The following is a 24,820-nucleotide window of genomic DNA, read 5'->3' on the forward strand; positions in this document are numbered from 1 at the left end:
CCCGTCTGTACTTGGCCTCAGCTTGGAAATCTGAAATACCAATGATGACTTACAAAGAGTCCCTCTACTCCTGGAAGTTGATGCCAACCCACAGATTTCCCTGGCTTGTGAAAAGGGAGAATTCCCAGACCTCTGAATGCCTGGCCCCACCGCAGAAGCCCCTGTGACCGTGCAATCTCTGCCTCTCAGCACTTATTCTCCTCTAGTTTTATTGGAGCAACAAGCAGCCATGTCACATCTCAGCCACAACCTGTGTTCCGCAGCAGTCTGCTACCTGACCTGAGCTGGGACCTTACAACCTCATTAGAGAAGAGGCCAGTCATATCCGAAGCACCACAAACGACTTCCCACCACACATTCATATTCATCCTCTCTCTCTCCCTCTCGCCCCTCTACATCCCCATCCAGGTATGCTCACCTGTAACGATGGGGTACGTCTGTGGCCCTGGCACACTGCTTCCAATGTCAGCAGGGGTGGGGCTTGTCAAGTTGGCTTTCATGTCGTCCAGGCCTCCAGCCAGTGAGGCCATGGCTGAATACTCTGTGGTCTGAAAGAGGAAGCAGACATCTTAGCATGTAGCACAGAGGCACCCTGATCAGACACAAGGCCATGATCTGTCCATAGAGGTTCTGGGAAACCCAGGCTGAAAGGGCAGATGCAGCTCAGCGGAGCAGCACATGTATCAGAGCTGACCACTGTTCCCAGGTGAGAAGATGGGTAGGAGTCCACACAGCATCGCAAGAAGTCAAACTTCCTGGCTCAGCCCCAGAGGCCAGGGAGGGTGTCAAAGCAAGCAAAGCCGAAATAAGAGTCTACTTGCCAAGAACAGCAGCAGCATGGTTTCTGGTTTGGGGGCTCCCAGATAACAAGGTGGAACCCAGAAACAAGTGTTGAGAAGCAGTTTGATCGATCACCCAATCCAGACACATTTCACAGATGGATAAACTGGGGTACAAGAGGAGGAGGCTTGTGTTCACAGGTCAGACAGAATCCCGGTCCAGGGGCTAGCTGACCATAGGTTCTCGGCCCTGATTCGGTACACAGAGCCCACAGTTTGATGAGTCACAGTTTGATGAGTGATTTTTTTTTTTTTGGATTCTGGAAGTATATGAACAATTGTGTGCTAAATATCCCAGATACAGATGTCAGATTTATTAAATCCAGGACAACCGAATGTGCTGGGCAGTGAGTCATGTCCATTTCTTTAAGTCACTCATGAAATCTAAGCCTGCGATGAGTCCTTTCCTTGACAGTGAAGCCATTGCAGAATGGCCTCCAGGGAAGGCAGAAAGGATGCCAGCCTGGACCTGCCCATTCAAGGAAAGATGACATTATAACCACAAACAGCGTTCTTTGCCTCCCTCCCAAGCTCCTACTGCAAACACTTCAGCCAAGAATTCCGTCATGAGTATCGTTTTGGCTGGAGGCTTCTCTGGAGCCTGGCCTTGCCACATCCCTGTCTGTTCAAGGTGACATACTTTGCAGGCAGGGACAGTGGTGGGTGGGTGAGTAGGTTGAGAGCTTGTGACATGGAAGCTCCTTGTGCACTTGGGTTGCTTTTTCTGAGGCTCACTTGGCAGGGCCAGCAGGTGGAACAGGACATGTGTCCTGTGCAATGGTCACCAGGAGAAGCCTTTCCAGAGGAGGAGGCACTGAGGGATGGGAAGATGACTAGGGCCCACTCCTGTCTTCACTGTGACAGGCTACCTTCTATGAACATCCCTGTGCCCCTCCCCAAGGCCTCATTCTCTCTCCCATAAGGCAGTGCTTATGCCTGGGGAGTTTGGGCAGGACCTAGAGCTGACCATGTTAGGTGCCTTTGCCTTTTGCATTTCAGTCTCTAATCCATGTGGGATTGATTTTTGTGTCTGGTATGAAGATCTAATTTCTTCCTTCTCCCCATTTCTGAATGGATAACCAGTTGCCCATTGCTGGTTATTAAGAGCCCATCTCTCCCTGCTGATTTGTACATCTCCTTACCCATATATCAAGGTTCCATATGTGCACAGATGGCTTTCCAGCCTGGACCCTGTTTCATTGGTCTATTTATCTATCCCTGTGCCAATAGCACACCATGTTAATTACTGCTTTTTTCTAGTGGTCCCTGCACAGGTAGAGCTGGCCCCCAGCCTGGCTTCTCCTTTGAAATACCTGGGCCTGCTATGGGCCTAGGGATTCTTTGCTACATGTTTTTGGAATCACTTCTGATAGGCCCTGGGGGGTTCTGGCTGAGCTGTCCTCAATAGGGAACACCCAGGGACACCAGGGCTTCTAGTCCCTCTCAGCACCACTGCAGCCCTCCACCTCAGTTTGCAGGGACACTGCTCAGGAAGTACTTTCTGATTCTCAGAGAACGCTGTGTCAAGGGCTCCGCCAGTGGGTTCCACCTCAACCTCAAGGTCTGCCCATGAACACGTTGTGTTATTCCATTCCTCAATGCAAAACCATGAGACTTCGATTGTAGATAAAATGGGATGTGCTCAAAGCCACAGAACACCTAGGCACAGGATCCAAACATGGGTCCACCTCACTATCACTATCAGCATCTTGATAATTACCCAACAGTGATGAAAACAAACAGTTGGTTCCAATTAGTTAAAGTTCTTGTTGCTATTTGGGGGTTGTTTTGAGACAGGGTTTCCTATAGTCTAGGCCAGCTTAAACTTACTATGTATCTGAAAATGACCTTGGTCCTCCTACATCCAGCTCCCCAGGGCCAGGATAACAAGCATGGATCATAGCACTCAATTTCCTGTAGTGCTGGGGTTTGAACTCAAAGCTTCATGCATCCCAGGCAGGCACTCTACCAGCTGAGCTATTTCCCCAGCTCATCGGTAATGGATTTAGAAGAATAGAACAGAGATCAAGGCTTTCACACCTAGAAAAGTTCAGCCCTATTTTATAAATCATGGTTCACTTATCAGTGGGTAGAGAGGAAAATACACTTTTTGCTGTGAGTTAGAAAAAGTAGCATTTGAAAAGCATATCTGTTTTCATGCGGCAGGGAGCTGTTGGAGAAAAGTCGCTGTCTAGAATTTCTCCCTGCTGGATAAAACTGCCAGTGCCCTAGCCTCTAGTTTGCTTAGAATGCATCTGAGGTAAAAGCCCACCAGGGGCAGCTACCTCCTTCAAAGCACTACCACACCTCAAGGAGTGTCTCTTTTGAAGTGGCACCTTCCAGAGTTCCTGGGTGCCTGGACATTGGTCCCCTTTCTGTGTCTCCCTAGTGGATGCTTGAGCAGTGAGTGGAGGTTTGTTTCACCCATGCTAGGTCCTGTTGTGTGCATGCAGGTGTGTGAAACTAAAGAGACCCTCCACAGGCTCCCAGACAAAGATGCAGAGCCCTGGAAAAAAGCACAGAGCCATTCATTCTCACATGGTCAGGAAAGGTTTCCTCCTGGGGTGGGCTGAGCAAGCGCCATCCTTTGAATTTGAACAGCTGGGCAGAGCTTAGAGGTGAAGGGAAGGAGGGAGCCAGACTGGGATGGGGCACTAGCTGAGGGAGTGGACATGAAGATAGAGAAGCTGGAACTGGACCATAGTGGACCTCTTCCATGGATACAAAGATAAACAATGAGTATGGTCCTCCAGGCCCTCAGCATTCCAGTCAAGAGTCAGCATACCCCTCATACCCAGCCCTGGTCCCAGCCTCCAGGACCCCATTTATAGATGTGGTTGGCAGCTGAGCCGTGGGGGAATGCTTAGGTTTCCCCCTAGGAGACAGTCAATTGCAGTAAGTGTGGCTGATGGGGATTTCCTGCCTCCTCATGTATTAAATTTCCAGGCAGAAACCAGCATTTGATTTGTTTAGTGTCAGATGAAGTGCACGGAGTCACTCCAAAACTGTTGGGTCTTCCAGACTAGCTATTTTTAAGACGTGGGGAGGGAAAGCCCACTATGCCAGTCACTGAAGCTCCACTGGCTCCCAGGAGGCAAAGGGAAAGAGCCTGGGTGGGGAGTGGGGGGAGGTGGAGGGTGAGGGATGAGGGATGGGGGGGATGGGACTAACGCCCAAGTGTCTCGGTTACCACCCAGTCACCAGGTCACCACCGGGCAGGGGGCCCAGCCTCCCTTGTTGGGATTTGACAACACTTCCTCTGCTCCTCTAGGAGTTGCTCCTCCAGTCTATCTTTTGAGCTGCCTGTGATGTTTTAAGGGCTGCTGTGTCCTCTCTGACCTCCTGGGCTTCCACAAATGTGACTGGATCAGCTGTGCCTCCCACATTTCAGGCTCTGATCTGTCTCTGCCTGGAGGTCCCATCTCAGTGTGTAAAGAGTTCCTACCACGTCATCCATAAGACCCAGCTCAAATGTGGCATCTTCGGTTAGCCACCCCTGGCTCTATACCCACCGAGTAAGTCATCCCTCCCCCTAGTTTCCTCATTATGTGGCTTTCTGTATATGACTCTGTCACAATACCTCCCTAATAACAACTATTTATCTCTCTCCTTTCAGAACATAGGGCTTCCCTGCAGCCTCCCCCAAGTGCTTACTGAATGAATGAATACATGAATGAATGAATGAGTGAATGAATGAGATGCTCATCAATACAGATCTCAAGAATGGCAGCACATGCCTATAATCTTAGAATCTTAGCTCCTATGAGGCAGGGGGATCCAGAGTTCCAGGCCAACTTGGGCTACACAGTTAGATACTATTTCAAAACACACACACACACACACACACACACACACACACACACACACACACACACAAAGCAGAAAAACAAAAGAATTAGCTAGAAAGATTTTTTGTTTGTTTGTTTGTTTTAACAGTAGCTCCAAGTGACACAGTAACATCCCTCTCTCCTCCCATTAAGCCAGGTAACAAGAGAGCTAGGTCCCTGTCCCCTGTTGGTTAAAGCCCTAGAGAAGTATGGTTTTGAGTGTGTGTGTGTGTGTGTGTGTGTGTGTGTGTGTGTGTTTAAGACAATAAAAGAAAAGGGTCATACAAAGGTATTTTTCAACCTCTGGGGATATTTAAATTCCTTGCCCTTTCCTCTCATAATTCACAGGGGAAGAAAGGTTATTTCCCATGCTGAGCTGTTAATTTGCCTCTGATCAAACAATAGAACATCAGAAACTGTGCTATGTCTCCTTTTGCTTTGGTGGCAGGAAGCTGGGTCAAATTCAGGGCTCAGCTAGCACAACCACACCACTCCTGGGCCCGGGGACAAGCGCCTCCCCTCCTCCCCTTTCCTCTACATTGCCTCTAGACTCCTTCAGACTGACTTAGATATGTATAATCACCTCTCAGGCTGCCTCAAGCAAGTCCTTTGTGGAAATGGGGCCTGGGACAGATAGACTCATGTAAAAAGCAAGATGAGCCCGTTGTAAAGATGAGCCAGAGAAGAGAGCGCTCTCCTGGTGCCCCTGTCCTCCATCTGTCTTCAATGTCTATCTTCTTCCATTTCTCACTGTTACTTGGGAAGGCAAGGGCTAGCTAATGGGGTGTGGAAAGTGCATACACTCACACAGTGTATGTTGATGTACCCACACTCCTGGGCACATCACCCCATCCCAGCCACCCTCAGCTAGACCCCAGCTGTGTTCCCCATTTTCTCCTTCTCTGAGCCCTTCATTTTTGTCTAAAGCTGTCATGTCAGGCTCCTGCTCTCTCTCCTAGGAGCCTCTGCTACTGTCCTCACCCGTGACCCAGAAAGAAACGGTAACCGAGGTCGGCAGTTCACTGACTACCCAGTCCCACACAAACAGTGGGACTAAGCACCCTCTGCCTGCAGCCGCAGACCCCACTAAGGTCCCAGAGGTCACGACCGGCTCAGACTGTGCAGCCTCCTTGACAGATAGTAGGCTCCAATTTATGGTTGCCCCCCCCCTTAAACACAAGTTACAAAGATACTCAGAGCCACCTTATCTGATGCGAAAACTCAGGAACAGAGAGGTGGATGCGCTTCCTTTTAATCTGTCATCTAAAGCCTTGGCCCAATGTTAGAAGTGGAGCTTGGAGTGATCCCGTGGGGCTCTTGCCCCAGCTCAGTCTCTTCCAGGCCCATTCTAGGGCGAAAGGCCATCAAGTGAGATTGGGGGGGGGGTTCATTCTAAACCCTTGCTGCCTGCCTGCAGGAAGCTCATGAAGATCTGATAGCTGGGAAAGGGAAAGCCATTTGGAGACAAGTTCTGAGAGGTTGAGGAACTCTAGCAACAGACTCTGAGGCACCTGCCCCAAGACAGTGTGCACTGGATGTCATTTGGGTCCCTAGGAAATTACCTGGAAAAGGACTGCCTGGGGCTGCACCAAGTATTGTCTCATCAGCACCGGGCACCACTGCCATAGCATGAGGAGAGAAGAAACAAACACGTGAGCAGGAGGACAGTGAGAAGTGGGGTGCAGCATGGCGGCGATGAGACTTCAGGGCTGCGACTCAGACAGCCCTGGACGTGGGACTTCCATGCTGGGGTGCTAGGGGCCTCAGATGGCCCTTGGAAGCCAGTTAGAGCCAGGACACCCACTCCCATCCGGAAGGACCAGAGACTTGCTCACCTCTACCCCTACCCAGAGGAGGCTAGAGGCTAGAGTAGGGGAGGAGAGTCCTCAGGGCCTGGCCTGAAGACTGAGACTGGGGAAGTAAGGGCTCTTCCCCCAAGAACACCTCATGGCTTCTAGGGACTTTCATCTGGGGCCCTTCACGCTATGATCTCTAATTGCTAATGTTGATAACTCTTGGCTGTTATCACTGGCCCACAAGACAAAAAAACAAGACAAGACAAAACAAAACAACAACAAAAAGCACCTCTATCTTCATGAATTGAATTCCAAGGTGAGAAATGAGAAGCAAGCAGGCCACCAAGCTAAAGGGGACTTGGAGGTGTGCCAATCAATTCAATACGTACCCTGATTCAGGCAAACTGTAAAACACGTAACTAAAAAAGTATCATGCCGTAAAATGGGAAACTTGTGCTTGATAACATCAAGTAATTTGCTCACTTTTCAGGTGTGATGAATGGGATGGTTACACTCTGCTCAAAGTCTTTAAAGGAACACTTGGAAAGACTGCTTTCAAACAGTAATAGTGAAGTAAGACAACTTCTAGAAGGAACTGGGTACCACATTCATGTTTCTGGATCCTGACTACAGATGCTGTGTGGCCAGTCTCCTCCTCCTTCCGCCACCATGCATTAGCTGCCAGGACAGACTGCATCCCTCGGAACCCAGACAAGATACCCCACCCCCTTAACTGGTTGTTTACAGGTATCCAGTCCCAGCAAGGAGGAAGTAAGTGACATTAGAGCTCTCACCAGCAGTCTCTGAGCACCCATGGCATAATGAGAACATCCAAGAGGATAAGGACAGCCAGGAGTTTGTCCCCCGCCCCCTCTCCCCTGCGCCATGCCTCTACCCCACCTCTGCTTCAGGAACTGTGAATTCCAAACCATTCTGCGGAAAGGAGACTCCACACCTTCCTCGTGCCTGGCACCTTCCCTGCCTCATCCCTGCAGGTCCCTTATGTCCTTGGGACCCTGGGATGTGATCAGATGAGGAAGAGAAGCTCAGGAGGGAGCCCAGGGTTCTCGTGCCTGTCCTTCACCCCAGAGGTAGTTAGAGAGAGGCGAGACTTCACTCAGACATTGCCTTTGTCCCAGCTGCAGGCCAGCTCTAGGTCTCACCATGCTAGTTCATACCATGCGAAAATGGCCACATACTTCCTGCTCTTAGCTCCTTTTCTTATCTGGAATTTGGAGACTGAGATTTGCGATCAATTTTGGAAGGCTGCAATAACATAGAAGAGGGAGTAAGAATTCAAGTACTTTCTCCCTGTGGCCAGGCATGTTTAAAAACGCAACAACAAAATTAAAAATCACCTGCTAAACAGGACATTAGCTAATACGTTAGGGTGGGAAATACTTCAAAACCACTAAGAAGCAGAGGCATAGACACAAGATTGTTGATGCCATGAGCATCAGGGGTAGAGCTGCCAGCCACCATGCCCAGCCATGAGCTCAGCATAGGAAACTGAGCAACGGTGGCATGTGATCTCTCCATATTACTCTATTGTGCATCTACAACAATCTCAAAACAAAAAGTTACATTTGTTTTCAAAATAACTGCAAACAAACAAGCTTTAGCGTTTTGGCTCTACTAACCAAATAAAAAATGAATCAAAATTTGAAAATAAACTTTTTGCTGAATGTAGAATGTGAATGAGACTAGTAATAGTAACTGTACTCTCAACTAGAGGCAGGGATTGTCAAGGATCCTGAAAGGCCTCCCTCTTTCTGGAAGTGCTCCCTGACTTCCCGCCTCTGTGTTTTTAAAACACCTCAGTGTGCAAATCTCTACCAAGCCCACATCACCACTGCAGTCTTAACTACTCAGGGTCTCCATCCTCCAGCTAGGGTGTCAGCTTCAAGAGGAGGAACTGAGCCCCCCATCTTTGTGGCAGCAGCTCCTGACCCAGCTCAAAACAGAGGTGACACAAATGCCTGGAACTGGGACAGGTGTGTAGCCGAGCTCTGCAATGGTGTCAGAGAGGCTTCACAGTGTCAAGGGAAGGATCAGTGATGTCACAGCTCTTTCAACTCATTAGTGGAAGTGCATGGCAAGGGGCAGGGAGGGCAAATACTCTGCTTGGCTTTCGGGGGCTCTGGCCATATGCGGGTCACAATGTTCTCAGCAGAACAAAGGACTTCCAAGGTGCCCCATTCAAAGTCAGGGGATGTATCTTCCTTCTGTCTGTGTCTGCCCTCTGCAATCCCGGAACACCCCAAAAAGCTCCAGGTAGGATGGGGAAAGCAGGGATATTCCAGAGAGCACAGTAGGGTCAGTGGCACATCTTCTGCCCAGCAAATTTGCAGCGAAGAATAATGGAGGAACCTTTCTCTGTGGCCTCTGGTGGGCTTTGGCTAAGCTTCAAGGATTGGAGCCCAAAGGTAAGATGCCAGTCTCCATCTGGTGCCCAGGGCTCACCAAATGTGTGTCTTGGTGACAACAACCTCACTGCTTCCTGAGGGGCAATTCTACTACCACACAGCCAGCCTTGGAACAGTGCTCAGTCTGTCCCCTGGAGGCCTCGAGTGAGTTTTCTCCACTCCGGTTCCATCAGTGTCCCCCGAGTTTCCCAGGCTGGCGTCTTCCTGCCTGACTCCATACAGGGCCCCAGCTCTTCCACCACCCTGTCTGCACCCATCTCTGGCTGGGGTGTCGAGCGTTTGCTTCTGATTCCCGGGTCTTCATTTCCTGGCTCCTCATGATACCCCTGCAGACGATGAGCATTCACTCCAACTTCATTAGAAGTGGGAAGTGATTATGTATGTGAGAAAAGTTAAATAAGCGATCACTTCCTTCCACCCCTAATCAGTATGGTACCGATAAGCTCCCACGTGTCCCCAGACACAAACGGGAAGGTTCTCCTGACAAGAACACCCTCATTGTCCTCACAAAGCTCTGAGTCTTGGGCTCCCATCTGAGGCCACCTGGAAGGTGAGGGCCAGCAGGGCTGAGGCCTGAGGATAGGAGAGGAAGACTTGGGCCTGCTCCAGCTTTGCTTGGCTGTGTGACAATCAATACGTTCAGGTCCTTTTGTGTAGAAGGAAGGAAAGTTCCAGAAACAAAGCTCCATCTCCAGGCAGCCAAATTCTACAGCTTTTCCCATGGCTGTCCTATCCTGCTATAAAGCTAGTGATGAGCAGGAAGGGCCGTTCCTCTCAAGGAAGTGTGGGACTTATCTACCAAGAGGCCTGAGTAGGAGATGAAAAAAGGGGATCTTTTCATCATGTCAGGCACCTGGCATGGGAGGAGGGAGCCATCCCAAGATACCCACCATTCACCCTTTCCAGCTATGAGGAGAGGGGGGCGTTTCCTGGGACTATGAAGAGATGATAATAGAACATGTCCCTTCTAAGAGATAAGTCTCAGAGTAGGGGCAGGGTAGGGGTGGGGCAGGGCAGGGCACACCCTTCTTCTGACCCCCTCTACTAGCAGTGAAGGATGGAACCATGCCTAGTCTCCCTACCACTCCATCCCACCCCCTTTCTTAGGCCAAAAGGCCACTTCTCTGCCCCTTGTATTCCCCGTCAGAAAGGACCATCTAATGAGCAGTTCTCTGCAAAGGCAAGCACAGGGAGCCAAGAAGGGAATGCCCTCTTTGTCATCAAAGATTCCCTAGGCCAAACAGGAATTGCAATGGAACTTCCAGAAAAAGAAGACTAAGAAGATTATGAACACATATCCACAGAGTTTAATTTGGAGGACTCTGCTAGATCTCAAAAGAATCTTAACACACCTCAAAAACTGGAAAGTGTGTTCTGCATGCTTCCTACACACAGGGGACTGTTGCAGGTTAAAAGGTATTGATTCATTTAATCCTCCAAACAACCCTGCAGGGTATTGCAAACCCCCTTACAGATGGTGAACGTGAGGTCCAGGTGCCAAGTACGGTGAATGTGTGAAAACCACACGTTGAGCTGTATGTCTCCAAAGTGCAAGAGAAAGAAGACCAGCATGAACAACCCTCGGTCACTGTCCTTAGCTCCGACTTATCACAGATGAAAACACATACCGAGGAACATACAGAGCAGAGGTAAAAATGCATGTTCTGATTCCCAAGTCTATGTTCATTACTCTGTTTCTCCATTGCCTTGTGGGGATGGGCTACAGCCCACAGCAGGAGTACCAGCAGCATGGTCAGGTATGGCTTCTCAGTCTCCAGCATCCCCCACCTACTGCTAACTAAACCTCCCCTCAGGGTCCACTCCCTCCTCTACCTAAGTCCTCTCTCTCTGCCCCTTGGATCCAAGCTCAATAATGATCTCTTCTGGAAAATACTACCAGTCAGCCTGGGGCGGAGAGGTTGCGCAGTGCTTAAAAGCACATACTGTTTTACAGAGGACCAGAGTTCTAGTCTCAAGACCCAATTCCCAACACCTATGGTGGCTTACTCACAAAAACCTACAGGCCAAACTCCAGGGAATACAGTGCCCTCTTCTGGCCTCTATGTGCAATGGGCTCACATGAACCTATCCCCAAAACAGACACACGCACACACACACACACACACACACCAAATAATACAATTTTAAAATATTTTCAAAAATAAAATACTCTCAAGTTGGCTCAACCACAGATGTCACTAACTTTAACATTTATCCCTTTTCTTTTTCTTAATTTCTGTGTATGTATGATTGCCTATGCAAATTTATGTGCACCAGGTACATGCAGTGCCTTCAGAGGCCAGAAGAGGGCATTAGACCCCCTGGAACTGAAGTTACAGAAGGTTATGAGCTACTTTGTGGGTGCTGGAACTAAATTCTAGTCCTCTCTAAGAGCAGCAACACTCTCAACTACTGAGCTGTCTCTTTAGCACCCCTATATTCTTCCTATTAATACGTGAAGTTTTTTATATGCTTTGTTTGCTTGTAGTGCCTAAGGTTGAATTCAAGGCCACATGTGTGCCAGGCAAGCCTTCTACCACGGAGGTATAGTTCCGGACCTCAGGAAGCTCCTACATGATAAATTCAAAGGGCAGGCCTGATCAAATCGAATGTCAACATCACTGGAAACAATAGAGAAAGAAGGGGTGTGGTATTCTTAGCATCGTTAAGGAAAAGCTGGGCACCTGCCCATTAGTTGACTCCTATGCTCTGTGTTCATTACTGAAGGTGGGTGACACTCTGATTTTGCTAGAAGATGATGGAAGGAGATGCTGACTGGCCTTAGGTTTTAGCAATTCTGGAGAAGCCCAAGTTTAATCTGAGCTAATAGTAAAGAAAAAGTGGGCTCGGTGGCAATGGTGTTTCCTGCTTATGTGCCTTTTTGTCAAGGTTACATTTACTTAGGAGCCTCTGAGTTTCATTACACACTGTTTGCACTCTGCAGTTATGTGTTAATTTTATGAAGCTTGCACCTCAGGACAGGAAACAACGCATAATAATTATTTTCAGGGCTAATGCCTATAATTTATTTAAACAAGCAAGCCATTTGCTTTGAGACTGCGTTGTAAACAAACACACTTCTCCAAAAGGCTCAGTGTGAATCAGTTTAGAGCGTGGCTTGCTCCCCTTGCAGTAATACTTACATCTATTTAGCTCTTTCCTACAAATCAAGGCTCAGATAACACAAACATGCTGGCTAGGAACAAGCTTTGCACAAACAAACAAAAGCTATCAAGCCAAAGGCAACTGAGACCCACTTTGAATCCCTGCATTCATCCAAAAAAAAAACCTTCTCTGAGCCCAACTGCCTGGCAAAACCCCCAGATATATCATTTTCATTTCCAGAACAGGAGGAGATTTGATTCTTAAGTGGAAGACAAGTTTGGTGTAATAGGAGGCTGAGTAACCTAGGCCGGCTTCTCCTTGCCACCCTGTGTCAAGCTCACAAAGAGAAAAATCGTACCATCCGACATGGTTGGGAGAGTTTAATCCAAAGCGGTGCTAATTAATATCCCCAGCTTTCCAGAAGCCAGAGCCACATACAGCTGCGAGGGCAACAAGGCTGTTCTCCCTTCAGTTTTATGGGGAGAACATTTTCATCACTAAGCCGCCTCCCATGCCCTCCTCTCTTCGCCAGATTAGCCTCAAGAAGGAAGCGGGGATGATCCGTCTCTCAGCACTCCTCTGCTCCCCATTTATTTTATTATTTATATCCCATTTGAAAAGTTATTGGCAACTCCTTGTGCACCTGGCCAGAGCCCTTCTGACACAGACAGTGGTACCTTCCTGAGTCCCTTTGTCAAGGGGAGTTTTTGCATTTGTCATCAGAATGGATCAACTTTTTTGATATCTGCCTTGCAGAAAAAGTCAGTCTCAGTGGCAGGCACCCCCCATAAATGTGGATGCTTATAAGTTTGTCCTCTTGTGGAATCTGGGTGGCAGCCCTGGGGAAGACCCTACTTGTATCCTTTACTCCCAGACAAATGGCCTCAGTTTTTACCCCATTTTTAGCCCAAACTGCCAGAACCCAGGCAGACCACATGTCTTACCATTTTGTTCTCAAACCCCACGTGCTTCAGGCTGTCTCTTTCCAGCCTCCTAGAGGGACCCCCAAATCCAATCTAAATGTTTCGAATTTACCTGTTTGTCTTTTATACATATAAATAGCTGCATTTCCATTCTCTCTTTGTTTCTCATTTTCATTTGGTTCTAATATCTGCATGTAAATGTCGGAAAATAGCATCTGTAATTGGAGATTATGAAGTATGGCCAGCTCCTGACAGGCTGCTAAGGAAGATGGATTATCCTCATTTTTCTGTAAATTTTGTCAATTTTGGAATTCATAAGCTATCAACACTGATCAAAATGGGACTTCACAGCTGTGTCAAAAAAAGGGGGGTGGGAATGGGAGTGGGAGCGCACATGAGCAGAAAGCGCAGAAGCAGCATGGGAGAAGCAGATTGGATGCCCAGCATCATCAGGACCACCCTGGTCCCCTCCCCTCCGCCCTGGCATCTCCCTCAGCCCCAGCTCTGGTCCCCTGGCTAAATCAAATAGCTAAATCACAAGACTGAGGGGCCGCAAATTCTCTAAGGCGCCCACTCCAACCCGGACTTAATTTATTGCCCGCGCTGCCTGCCTTATTTATCCCGAGGAGTCCATGGCTCTCTGCTCAGGCCTCAGAGGTGTTAGTTCCTTCCAGACCATCACAGCCCACTTGAGGCAATTGTGTTGGTCTCTCTCTCTCAATTTTCCCATTACTGGGAGTAAGTACTGTTGGGACTCTGTAATAGCCCGACTGCAGCCCATATCAATAACAGATGAGGTTTAATCGTCCAACACAAAAATTATTTAGGCGCAGTAAGGACATTCAATGTCATTTGCATAATGGCATTTCTATCGCACGCACCTAACCCGTCTTGCATAAACAAGGCCTTGGGACCATAAATAATAATAAATCATGACGTCTGCACGCCTCTTGTGGTAATAGGAGCCACTCTTTGTGGAAATTATTTCAGCAGGAAATGGGCACTGTAATTTTAAAGACATGTGGCGTGGCGAGGCACGGTAAATCACGCGCATTTGCACATGAGCCCCAAGAACAGCCTGGGGACCTGCCCTCAGCCCATGGTGACATACTGGGGCACTTCAGAATGCCAAGCCTCCTGGGGAAAACATCCCGAGCCTCTAGAACAGCCACTCGAATGTGCCACTGTCCCAGGAAACTGTGGGTGAAAGAGGTAGGATGCTCAGAGCCCAGCAGGCAGGAGAATTGTACTTGGACCCACAAGAAGGTTCTAGGCCTCCAGGTCAGATGCCATCTTCATTCCAGGAGGTTGGAAGCTCCCTCGGGGCAGCTACTTTTATCCACTGTGTCCCTTCTGGTCTCCTCTGTCCCTAGTACAGTTTCTGGAGCCCAGGCTCTGGAAATACCCTGGTGACATGTAATGAGAGAAGGGGATCTTAGGGCTGAGTGGTGAGAGAATGATAACAGCTAGAAACCAAGCTGAAAAAAAAAGGACAGGCAGAGGTACATCCCTAAGAGGAGTCAACTCTGGACTGGCACAGAGGAGCCCCCCAATGTGGTGGTGGCAGCTCAAAAGTGCCCAGGAGACTGTCACACTGCAGGCAGCTGTACCTGAGGCAAAGCACACAGATGGTGAGTGAGACAGTGGCCAGCAAGTAAGCTAAGCCCAAGGCTAGCTGGGAACTCCAGTCCTTCCTGTCAGAGCCGTGGCCTCACCTCTCCAAGCTTACCCAGAGCAACCCTGAACAGTAAGCCACAGACTACGAGCAGAGGGACCTCACAGAGCTCTTGAGGAGGCCAGAAGCCAGGTCAAGCACCGACTCGTGTTCTTGCTAGGTGTGTTTTGGAACGAGTACACCTCAGATTCCTCTGCCTGAGAAGGACATAATGATCAGGTCCCCACCTGCCTCCCAGTGCTGCTGGGAGGCAGCCGCAGTTGGCAGTTGTGTGGTGAAGTGCTTTGTTTACTCCCACAAAGGGTTGGCATCCACGATGTGTTCAGAGGGAGGGGTTGCTCTACCCCTGTCCCAGCGTCCTCTCCAGCCACTCTTACTCCCTGACAACACCCTGAGAAAATCTTGCTTTCATGAGAAAGCTCTAACTGGATGTGCACAAACCAAACTCAGTGTTATCTCTGGACGGAAGAAGAATGGCCTGAGTGTTAGCCCAGCCACGCCCGTCCTGTGCTCAGTGTACAAGCAGAGGAGTGTGATTGTGCAGCCCCACGTGCTCCACTGAGTCTGTGACAGATGAAGCGTCACACTGCCATGCCGTCACACTTGCTGACCTAACAGCGAAGAGCCTGTCTAGACATTTAATAGCAGAAGCTGCATTTGTTTCCCTAAATAAGAAAAAGGAAAGTAATCATTGCTCCATGGAGCCCAACCTTTCCGGCCTTGAGAGGCTTGGGTGAGCAGCTCAAAGTGTTGAGTATGGCGTGAAGGTTTAGGGTGTGGTACCCTTGAGCTCAGGAAAGAGAGGGTCTCCGGTCTGCGCAGCCCCATCTTCAGCTTTACACATGAACCCGGCTTTCACCAAAGCATGCGTAGTTTTGCTCAAAAGTGAAAGCCTGGAACTTAAGTTTTTAGTGTTGTAGCAACATTGGATTCTTAGTTGTGACAAATGAGCTGTGGTTAGTAGGGGAAACTGGGTGAGAGGTATGTGGGAACTGGCTGGTCTTCCTTTACAACTTTTCTGAAAACTTTCTGTCAGTTTTCCAAAATTAACATGTATGGGGTGGGGGGCAGACCTCACTCACAGTGAAAAAAAGAACAAATTAAAACCACAACATCTCATTTCTCATCTTTCAGACTCAAAAGGCTGACACTGTGGTGCATAGAGCCTGGCTTTTCTCTCATGGGGGCCGTGTGAGAGACGGTGGGAGAGCAGTTTAAATCTGTGTTTGAAAATTCATAATGTTCTGACAGGGGAGATGGAGAAAGAGGGCTCCTTAGGGGAGGGGGAAATACAAGAGAGCGGAAGAGGTGGGTAAAGTAACAATGTGAATGTCTGAAAAAGCCATGAGGTATTATTCTATTAACGTTACCAAAAACAAAAACAAAAAAAAAAACCAAAAAAAAAAAAAAAAAAAAAAAAAAAAAAAAAAAAACAAAACAAAGCAAAAACAAAAAACAAAAAAAACAAAACAAAGCAAAAACAAAAAACAAAACAAAAATCCCTGCAATTTGTGATATATATATATATGTGTGTATATATATGTACATATACATATATATAGTCTTAATGAATTTTTCTCATCTAGGCTTATAATCCTCCCCACCCCAAGAGCCAAAGACAAACAAAAAACCCAATCCCATACATGAGAAGCCCTCTTTTGTTTGTTGGTCAGGACTTTCTAAGAGAGCCCCAGAAGACACAGCCTATTTATGTTTCCCTTGGCTAGCCCTCAGAGGTGGAAGCTATTGATGAAGAAACCATGCATTTCAGACACAGGGCCCAGAGACCTCTGAACTAGAACTGACCTGTGAGCCTCTTCCTTGAAGAGTAGCTTTCATAGTACCAGAAGTCACCATGCAAGGCTCCAAAGGAGGGAGCAACCTTAACAGTCCTACCCAGCTCTGGCATCTATGAATCACATCAACAAGCAGCAGAGCATGATAACCTACGGATGCAGTAGAGGCAAGCATACCTTGATGGTTGCCGACCGCTCTCTAATCAGACATAAGACTTGCTCAACAAGAGGGAGACCATGCCTGGTACCATAGAGTTAGCTAACTACTCAATGCAAATGAAATCATGGTTATTGGAGAATCTACAACCTTCAATTTAGTAAACTAGCATAATCCCTAACCACGATCTATAACCGCTTGTCCTTCTACCCACAGTTAAGAATAGCTCTGTCCTCTCATCAAGACTTCTTCTTTGAGATAGACTGAGATAGAGAAACACAACCAATCAAAACGCAGCGTTGTGGAACCCAATCCCAATGGATACATCTACAGACAGTCCTGCCCCTAAGGCTCAGAGAACATTGTGGAAGAGGGAGCACAAAAATGGTAAGGGTTGGAGGATCAGGGAGGCTGCTGTGGGATTGTGTTTCCTAGCAACAGCAGAAGCTACGCCAGGAAAGTCTCACCACCATGACCACGCAAGCATGAGCTGAACAAGGATGTCACCAACAAACATGCCAAACTAGATGGGGAAAAGCTCACAAGGCCTTGACCCCACACAAAGACCTACAGCAAAGCCGGGAGTGAGAAATGGGTCTCCCCAGAGGACAGCACACCAATTGTCCAATGCCAAGGGGTCAGCCCTGAAAACATGCATACAAGTAACATTACATGGACTCCACAGGTTCTACTTAGGAATACATATGTATATAGGCATATACATATATGCATGCAATAACAATTAGTGGAAGAAGAGGGCATGGACTTGAGAGAGAGCAGGGAAGACTATTGGAAGATTTTAGAGTGAAGAAAGCGAAGGGATATCTGTTGTAATTAAATTACAATCTCAAAAATAAATGAACAAAAAGCATTTAAAAAAGAAAAAATTCATAATACACACATATGAGCCAGCCATCTACTCTGGAGGACATATCATGCCAGCATAGTCTGCATAGACATAAAATATGAAACAAAATTCTCATGACAGACCTTTTAAAGAGAAAACTATTTAAAAAGCAACAAAAGATACACTTCCTAAACAAGCTGCGGTGCCTCACACAATAGAACGTTATTATAATTGTTAAAAAGAGTAAAGAAAAGCTGGGTGTAGTGGTGCACACTGGGAGGTGGAGGCAGGAGTTCAAGACCAGTCTCACCTACATTAGCAAGTTCAAAGCCACCATACGTTATATGAGGCATTGTCTCAAAATTTAAAATAAAGAACAGAAAAGCAGCATCACACTTAAAAAAAAATCTATGTGGTGTGCGTGTGTGTGCGCACGCGTGCTCACACATGTGTATTAGTGCCACGTGCGTGTGCATATGGAGGTCACAGGACAACTCACAGGAGTCAGGTCAGTTATTGTTTCCTATCATGTGGACTCTCTGGATCAGACTCAGGTGGCCAGCTTAGTGGTAAGTGACTTTACCCCTTGGGCCATCTCACCAGATCCAAAAAGCAGTATTTTATTTATGTGGAACAATCCCAAGAAATGCTCATTAATAGAAAACAGTAAAAGTAGAGCACCATACATAGTGTGCAACCATATGTGCTCCGAAGCGGGAGGTCATAACAGTTGTGTATCCCTGCAAAGGACTTGACCAACCTGGGCCCTGTCAATTCACCATCACAGACAGAGGAGGGGCTTGTGAGGATTTGTAGGCACTCCCGTATGGCTATTCCTTCACCCATGCACCTGTGAGCCTGCAAGTAGCCCCAAGGAAACTCACTGAGTGGTCATAAGCTAAATTAAGTTAAAGTGAGATGTGGAAGCAGAGAGGGTGCTGGGTAAGAAAAGGAAGGGACCAATAGAAACAGAACAAGAGAGGATGGTGGGGAATAAATATGACCAACATAGACGAGATTCAGGCTGAATGCGGTGGTGCACACCTTTAGTCACCACAGTAGGAGGCAGAGACAGGTGGGTCTCTGTGAGTTTGAGGCCAGCCTGATGTGCAAAACAAGCTCCAGGCCAGTCTCAAATAGACCCCCATCTCAAATAAACAAAGAAACCACACACACTTGCACACATATGTGAATACATAACACACACACACACACGTATGGGGTGGGTGGCAATGGGAGTATGAAAATGAGAGAGGATTTTGTAATGAGATCCATTCATACATATGATTAATGTATGCTAATAAAAACTTTAGATGAAAAGGGGGTACACATATTTGCATATATATTTTGCCCTCATCAATGTACAGGATTTATACACTTCTCAACCTAAAATGGGAATGTGTCCCAATAAACCCACCGTCAACTGAAAATAACAAAAGTCAACGTGCATGCTATGCCCCGCCCTACCGCATACCACAGCCAGGCTTGCCTGCCCTGGCTGTGCACAGAACACTCGCTGGTGCCTGCACTTAGGCAAAAGCTTCTGTCACAGAGCCCGTTTACATTGGTTATTATAGTTCTCGAGCATTGAAAGTGAGAAGCAAGCTGGTTGTGCTGATGCACTTTCACACCTTCGTGGACTTGAAAAGTTCTAAGTCAAGCTGTGGCAGGTCAGAGCTGTCTAAGCCCACAGATACTTGTGTGCCCATTAAAAACATACTTCCTATGTGTTTGTAGGCTAGAGGTCTACCTTGGTTGTTTCTCAGGCACTTTTCGCCTTGTTTTATGAGGGTCTCCCACTGGCCTAGAGTAAGCTACCCTGGCCAGCCAGTGAGCCCCAGGGAGCTTCCTCCCGTATGTCTGGCTGTTTTCATGTGTCCTAGGGGTTGAATTCAAGACCCTGTCCTTGCAGCAAAAACAGGGATGTTTCTTTCCCTCACCCCCTCACTTCCTCACCCCTACAAATAGTCTGTAGGTAATATAGAAGCAACTGATAATAGGGCTATCTCCCAGAGATATAATTAATTAGTTAGTTAAAGAAGGTGGTGGAGAATGAAAAAGGAGGGAAAGACTTAACCTTGTTGCATACATTCTATAGCATTTCAAATTTTTGCCATTTTGCAATACACCCTATTATGGTTTTTAGGATTTCTTTTTGAGTTTTTGAGACAGGGTCTTGCTATAATATAGCCCAGGCAAGTCCTGAACTTGAAATCTTTCCTGCCTCCCCAGAATTACAGAAAGGCATTACCACCCCAGCTGAAATTTTTAAAGAGAGAAAGTGACAATGAGCAAGTATCATTTGGACTAGAACTGAGCCATGACGGTGGCCATAGGTCCTTCAGGACCCCTCGGCCTTGATAGCCCTTTCATCACCCAACGTGGCCGGCGTGAGTCTGCAGGACAATGTGCTCAGCAGTGAACACCTGGTATGTGAATCTGTGCCCTGCAGCCCAGATAGTGTCTGAGCTGGAAGGGACTTGGGGGTGTCAATCCCATCCTCCCTGAGTTTCAGGTGAAAACTGAAGGGGAACAATTGTTGTATGATGACAGGTAGCTCAAGTCAGAACACGGGTTCCAGGAAAAGCAACACATGCCAGTGAGAGGCACCAAGAGCTGTTTCTGTGTCTCTCTGGTCCTCACTTGCTTCATCAGCAAGCAGGATCAGCAGCTCCCATTCTTTAGTCCTGGGCTTTGCCTCACCTCTGCACTTCCAGATGCAGAAACTGAACAGAAGGTGTGACCACAGCACAACTTCATCCTGGGTTGTGATGCCACACACGCCTGTGCTGGAGGCAGAGCATGACATCTGCTAGTAGTGGTGGAACCTGGCTTTCCCCACAGGGAGTGAGCAATGGGAGCACCAGCTGCGAAGGTCATGGCCAACTGGGCAGACTGGCCAGGTGAGGCTGCAAGGGCCTCTGCAATATACCAGAGTGGGAAGACCTCTTTTCCCACACTGAGCCCCTTGCTGTCGCATCTGGGGCTTTCTGTGTCCCTGGGAAGAACCTGTTCCAGTTCGGCCCCAGCCCCACGAGTTCTGTTTATTCTTCTTCATCTAAGTTCTCCCTGCCCCAACTCCACAGGCTCACACTCTATTTTCTGCCTTCCATATGACCACCATCACATGGCCGTGTAGGATTTGGGTTGTCTCAGAATAACTAAAGCACGCATTCCCAAAGACATGGCTTTGAGGTGGGTATAGGTCAAGGGTGCGCCCAATTACTCCCCAGTGCCCATCTGACTGGTTCATAGTATCCCACAGGCAGTGGCTCAAGTCCCATCTCCCAGTCCTTATTTCAAATGGCCTCTCCTGGTCTCCATGGCATGGTCCTGGAGTTTCACACACCTAGAGCAATTTTTCAAAGCCAGAACTTGGTGTTACAACAGAGCCAGTTGCATTTGCTGCCTTCGAGGCTCTTGGAGACATAGATGAGAGCTCGTGAGTTAGTTCACCCTTAGTGTGCTCGCATACCCACAGGCCACATCTTTGCAGATAGCTTAGGATGAAGGAGAATATTAGATGATCGTCCAAGGAATAAGGGTAACTATTATGTCAAGAGAATTTTCATTATAAAAGTCCCTGTACCCAAAAAGAGAGGGAAACTTAGAGAAGGACAAACAAGTCCTCTAACAACTCTTAGAGTCTATGGGACACTGTCAAATTTGTCAACTTCATTTGCTCCATCACTCATTTCCCACTTTCCAGGAAAGGCTGAAGGGAGCTCGCATGATGAAAAAAAAATACGTAGGGGTGTAGAGGGGGAAAGGGAAAGCCCAAAGCAAAGTCTAAAATAGGGCCAAGGAGCCAGTGAGTTGACTCAACAGGAAAGGGCACTTGTCCACAAGCCTGGTGACCTGGGTTTGATCATCAGGATTCACACAGTAGAGAGAACAGACTTCTCTAAGTTTTTCTCTGACTTCCACATGTGTACACATACAAGGTAAAGTATAGAGACCAATAATAGCTGTAGCCAGTAATGAACACACGCAACACAGTGGGCATATGCTCTAGTTCATAGGGATCCTATGCTAAATCTCCCACAGCTCAAGAAAGCGGGTTCTCCTTATATCCATTTGTAGACAAAGAAACTGAGACTTAGCAAGGCTACCTAGCCTGTCCAAGATCCTGAGATTGGCGGTTGTTGGAGCCAGGATAGAACCCATACTCTCAATGGTCCTGCTGTCCATGCCCCCAAGACCACAGTCAGGATGAGAGGCCAATGAAGATGCTGCAGAAGGAGCCACACTTGGCCATCCTCACTACTTACTACTACCTGCAGAAGAGAAACTGACAGTTTCAAAGTCCCTGAGAGGAGACCCGTGTATTACTTAGTGTTCTCTGGCTGACTCTCATCCAGGCGTCATTTCTCCCAGCCCCCTAAGAATCAACTCAGAAATTGTAGGGACTCCCATATGGGACCTTATACAGAGGGATCACCTCAAAGTGCACCGCAATGGAAGTAACACTAAGCCACCAGCCAGGCGCCCCAGTCACCCAAATGAAACATTTTAGAATACATGGAAGATGTAGAGGTTGTACATTGCCCAGAAAATTTCCCCAATTATCACATGTGTGAACTGAACTAACAAGAATGGGAAGTACTCTAAGTCCTAACAAACGACAACAAAGAAGCTGCTGTCTTCAGGTGAATGCAGACCTGGCTAGGAGAGGTACTGGCGTTCTCTTGGGAAAGACCCAGGCTGGACCCACAGACAATGATCGGGAGAGTGTCTATAGATGTGTCTTGGATCCTCTCCAACCAGAGAGCTACAGCCAAGGCCTTAGAATCCTTATCCATTTACCACGGTCAGAAGGCTATGATCTGGAAGATGCTTGGGACAGATGTAGCCATACTCCTGTCTCTGCCATAAAAACAAAAGAAATAAAAACTCCTTTTGGATAGCTGGCTTTGACCAGCACTGCTTCCAGTATCTTCCAACTTGGAATTCATGTCAAGATAAACAAATCAAGCAGATGGTCAAAGGGGATTGTTATTTATAGATCAGTTCAAACAGGAAATAGTAACTTTTATTTTAGGATACTAAAGTCACAGCTATTCTTTCTAGCAAATTCTACCCACTGGCCCATGTTTCTCAATCACCCCTGGAATAAGAGAGCATATCCAGTTTCCAAATCTCAGCAACACAGCCTCCTATCTTATCGACCACTAGAAAGTCAGTCAGTGATTCTGTCTCTCAGTTTCCTGTTTTGTAAAATTAAGGATACAAATGTCTAACCACCCAAAAGGGCTGTTGAAGGTATCACATCAGTTAGTGTATACGAAGTACTTCGACCAATGCTTGGCACACAGTGAGTGTTCAATTACTCTAAAGCAATGGGGCCAAGTACTAGAGAGTATTTTACTTGGATTACACCACACCAGAACACACATATACACCTCATCCTATAGGGGGAGTATGTTCACATACACAGCATCCTGAAGTGTGAATTGTACACTCACAGTCACAGCTATGTAGAAGAAAACATGCATGTGTGTGTGCGCTCACACACACGCCACTGTAAAACAGATGACCCCAAAAGTGACTCCCCAGCCGGAAGCTCCTGAGTGTCATGGTGTGGCTGCAAAGAGCTTCAAGAATTTCACCACAAGGCAAGCATCACCACTCCATACATTCCTGCTGTGTTTCCAGGAGCACTAGTTAGGCCACCTGAATTTTTACACCTAGAATTGGCCCCTGGAAATCTAGAGAAGTCAAGCATCCTGTCCTAGTTCTAGAAAAATGAGCTCCCCCACAGCAATCCAGAACCTGTCCCAGACTTAGTAGGTCGAGACCTCTGGAAAACAATCACCCCAGATCTACCCAAGCAGAGGATCTAAGGACCAATGTTGGTTCCCCATATGATCTTCTAACTAACCCTCTCAGACAATGTGGAGTCATCTGTAAAGGTCATGTCTACCACTGGAGTATAGACATAATGTTCTGACTACTAGGGAATGGAAATGAAAGCTAGGCACTGGTCCACTGGTCACAAAGGACCTCTGTGGACCTGGAATTTTCCAGTAGCTGGGACACAACCTCTAGAGACACATGAAGCAAGTTCTTTATCACTAGTCAGGTCAGCAACAGACTGTGAGAGCCCATGGCCTACTTTATGTACTCAGCCCCTAGCTTCCAGAGCAACATACAAGGATAAGCCAGCCAGGGTCAGACAGGGCAAAGTGATCATTTTTACCAAATCCCAAATGCCAGTGTTGGCCTTTTCCTTCTTTTCTGTTTATTTTATTTCCTTTTGGTGTTTTATATATACTGGGCACACCCCCCCCACCACTGAGCTTCTCCCTCAGTTCTTGAAGCGAATCAAAAAATTCCCCCAACATCCTAACAAGAGATTCTTCCATGCTGCCCAGGACACAGGTAACAAGGGAGGTTTTCTCCAGACATTCCATATTCTGTAATTTGGTGCCCATATTCCCTCATAAATGCAACCATATAAACTAATATGCCTGTTCCTAAAAGAAGGTCCCACCGTGAAGCTACAGCAGATCCAGATGAGGCCTCAGGAGGCCACCAATCTATACCCAACATTCAGAAACAAAGAACACTGAAGCTTAAATGAGAATACTTCCTGAAAAGGTTTATAAGGATTAAATTGGAGGATGCACAGAAATTAACTGTGTGCACTGTCCAGATTATGTACACACATGTATAACATTTAATTAATTATGTATGCATGTCTGCATACATATGAATAAACTAAATACAGTATATTGAACATGCAAACGTAAGGAAAAGAGGCCTTCCAGAATCATCCCTTGAATCCTTGCTTCACTTCTTACTCTAGCCCACCCAGAACCCCCCTTTCCAGACACAGCACACAATTTCCGTGCTATTTTTGTCACTCACCCTCTTTCCCTTTCATTTCCATGTGACAATCCCTTACTCGCTGTCCTCCCCACCACTTTATGTATAGTCCCTCAGATGGTAGGCTGGGGCAGGCAGGAGCCCTGTCTGTATCGTTCAGGCTGGGGGTGTTAGAACACGGATCAGTAACCCAAGTGCCTCCTGAGTGTGGGGTCAGATTCCAACACCAGGCTGATCTTGAGCTTCTCCTCAGGGCCCTGCCATGTGGGCAACACAGTGCAGCCTGAGCGTGAGTGACAGTGACAAGCGTCTCCGGGAACATGCTCCCTCCCCTTCCTCCAGAACAGCTATTCCAAGCCTTGCTGGCTGGTCCCCCAGAGTCCCTTGTCTAGGATTGTAACAACCCCTCCCTTCCTTTGAGAAATATCCACCTCCTGTCACGTCCCCTGTTTCTTCAAGAAGGAATCAAGAATGCACTTGTATGCAGAAGTATTCATGCCCAACCAGAATTAATAATTTACTACAAGGGTTTCTTAGCTGCTTCAGCAGAAGTCCTAAAAGTGATACAAATTGTTATTTTGATTGCTTAAACAGGATTTCC

The 24,820-nt window shown here is 47.4% G+C and overlaps 1 protein-coding gene across 2 annotated transcripts in view; it reads right to left on the reverse strand.

Moving 5' to 3' along the window:
• Positions 1–24,820, reverse strand: part of Pax5 (paired box 5) — a 178,385-nt gene that overhangs the window by 80,177 nt on the left and 73,388 nt on the right. For both annotated transcript variants that reach the window (XM_051187702.1, XM_051187703.1), the window contains exon 7: positions 419–548. In XM_051187702.1, the coding sequence (XP_051043659.1) occupies positions 419–548 (130 nt within the window). The remainder of the gene's footprint in view (positions 1–418; positions 549–24,820) is intronic.

This window comes from Phodopus roborovskii, unplaced genomic scaffold, assembly GCF_943737965.1.
Source record: "Phodopus roborovskii unplaced genomic scaffold, PHOROB, whole genome shotgun sequence".
Taxonomy (NCBI): domain Eukaryota; kingdom Metazoa; phylum Chordata; class Mammalia; order Rodentia; family Cricetidae; genus Phodopus; species Phodopus roborovskii.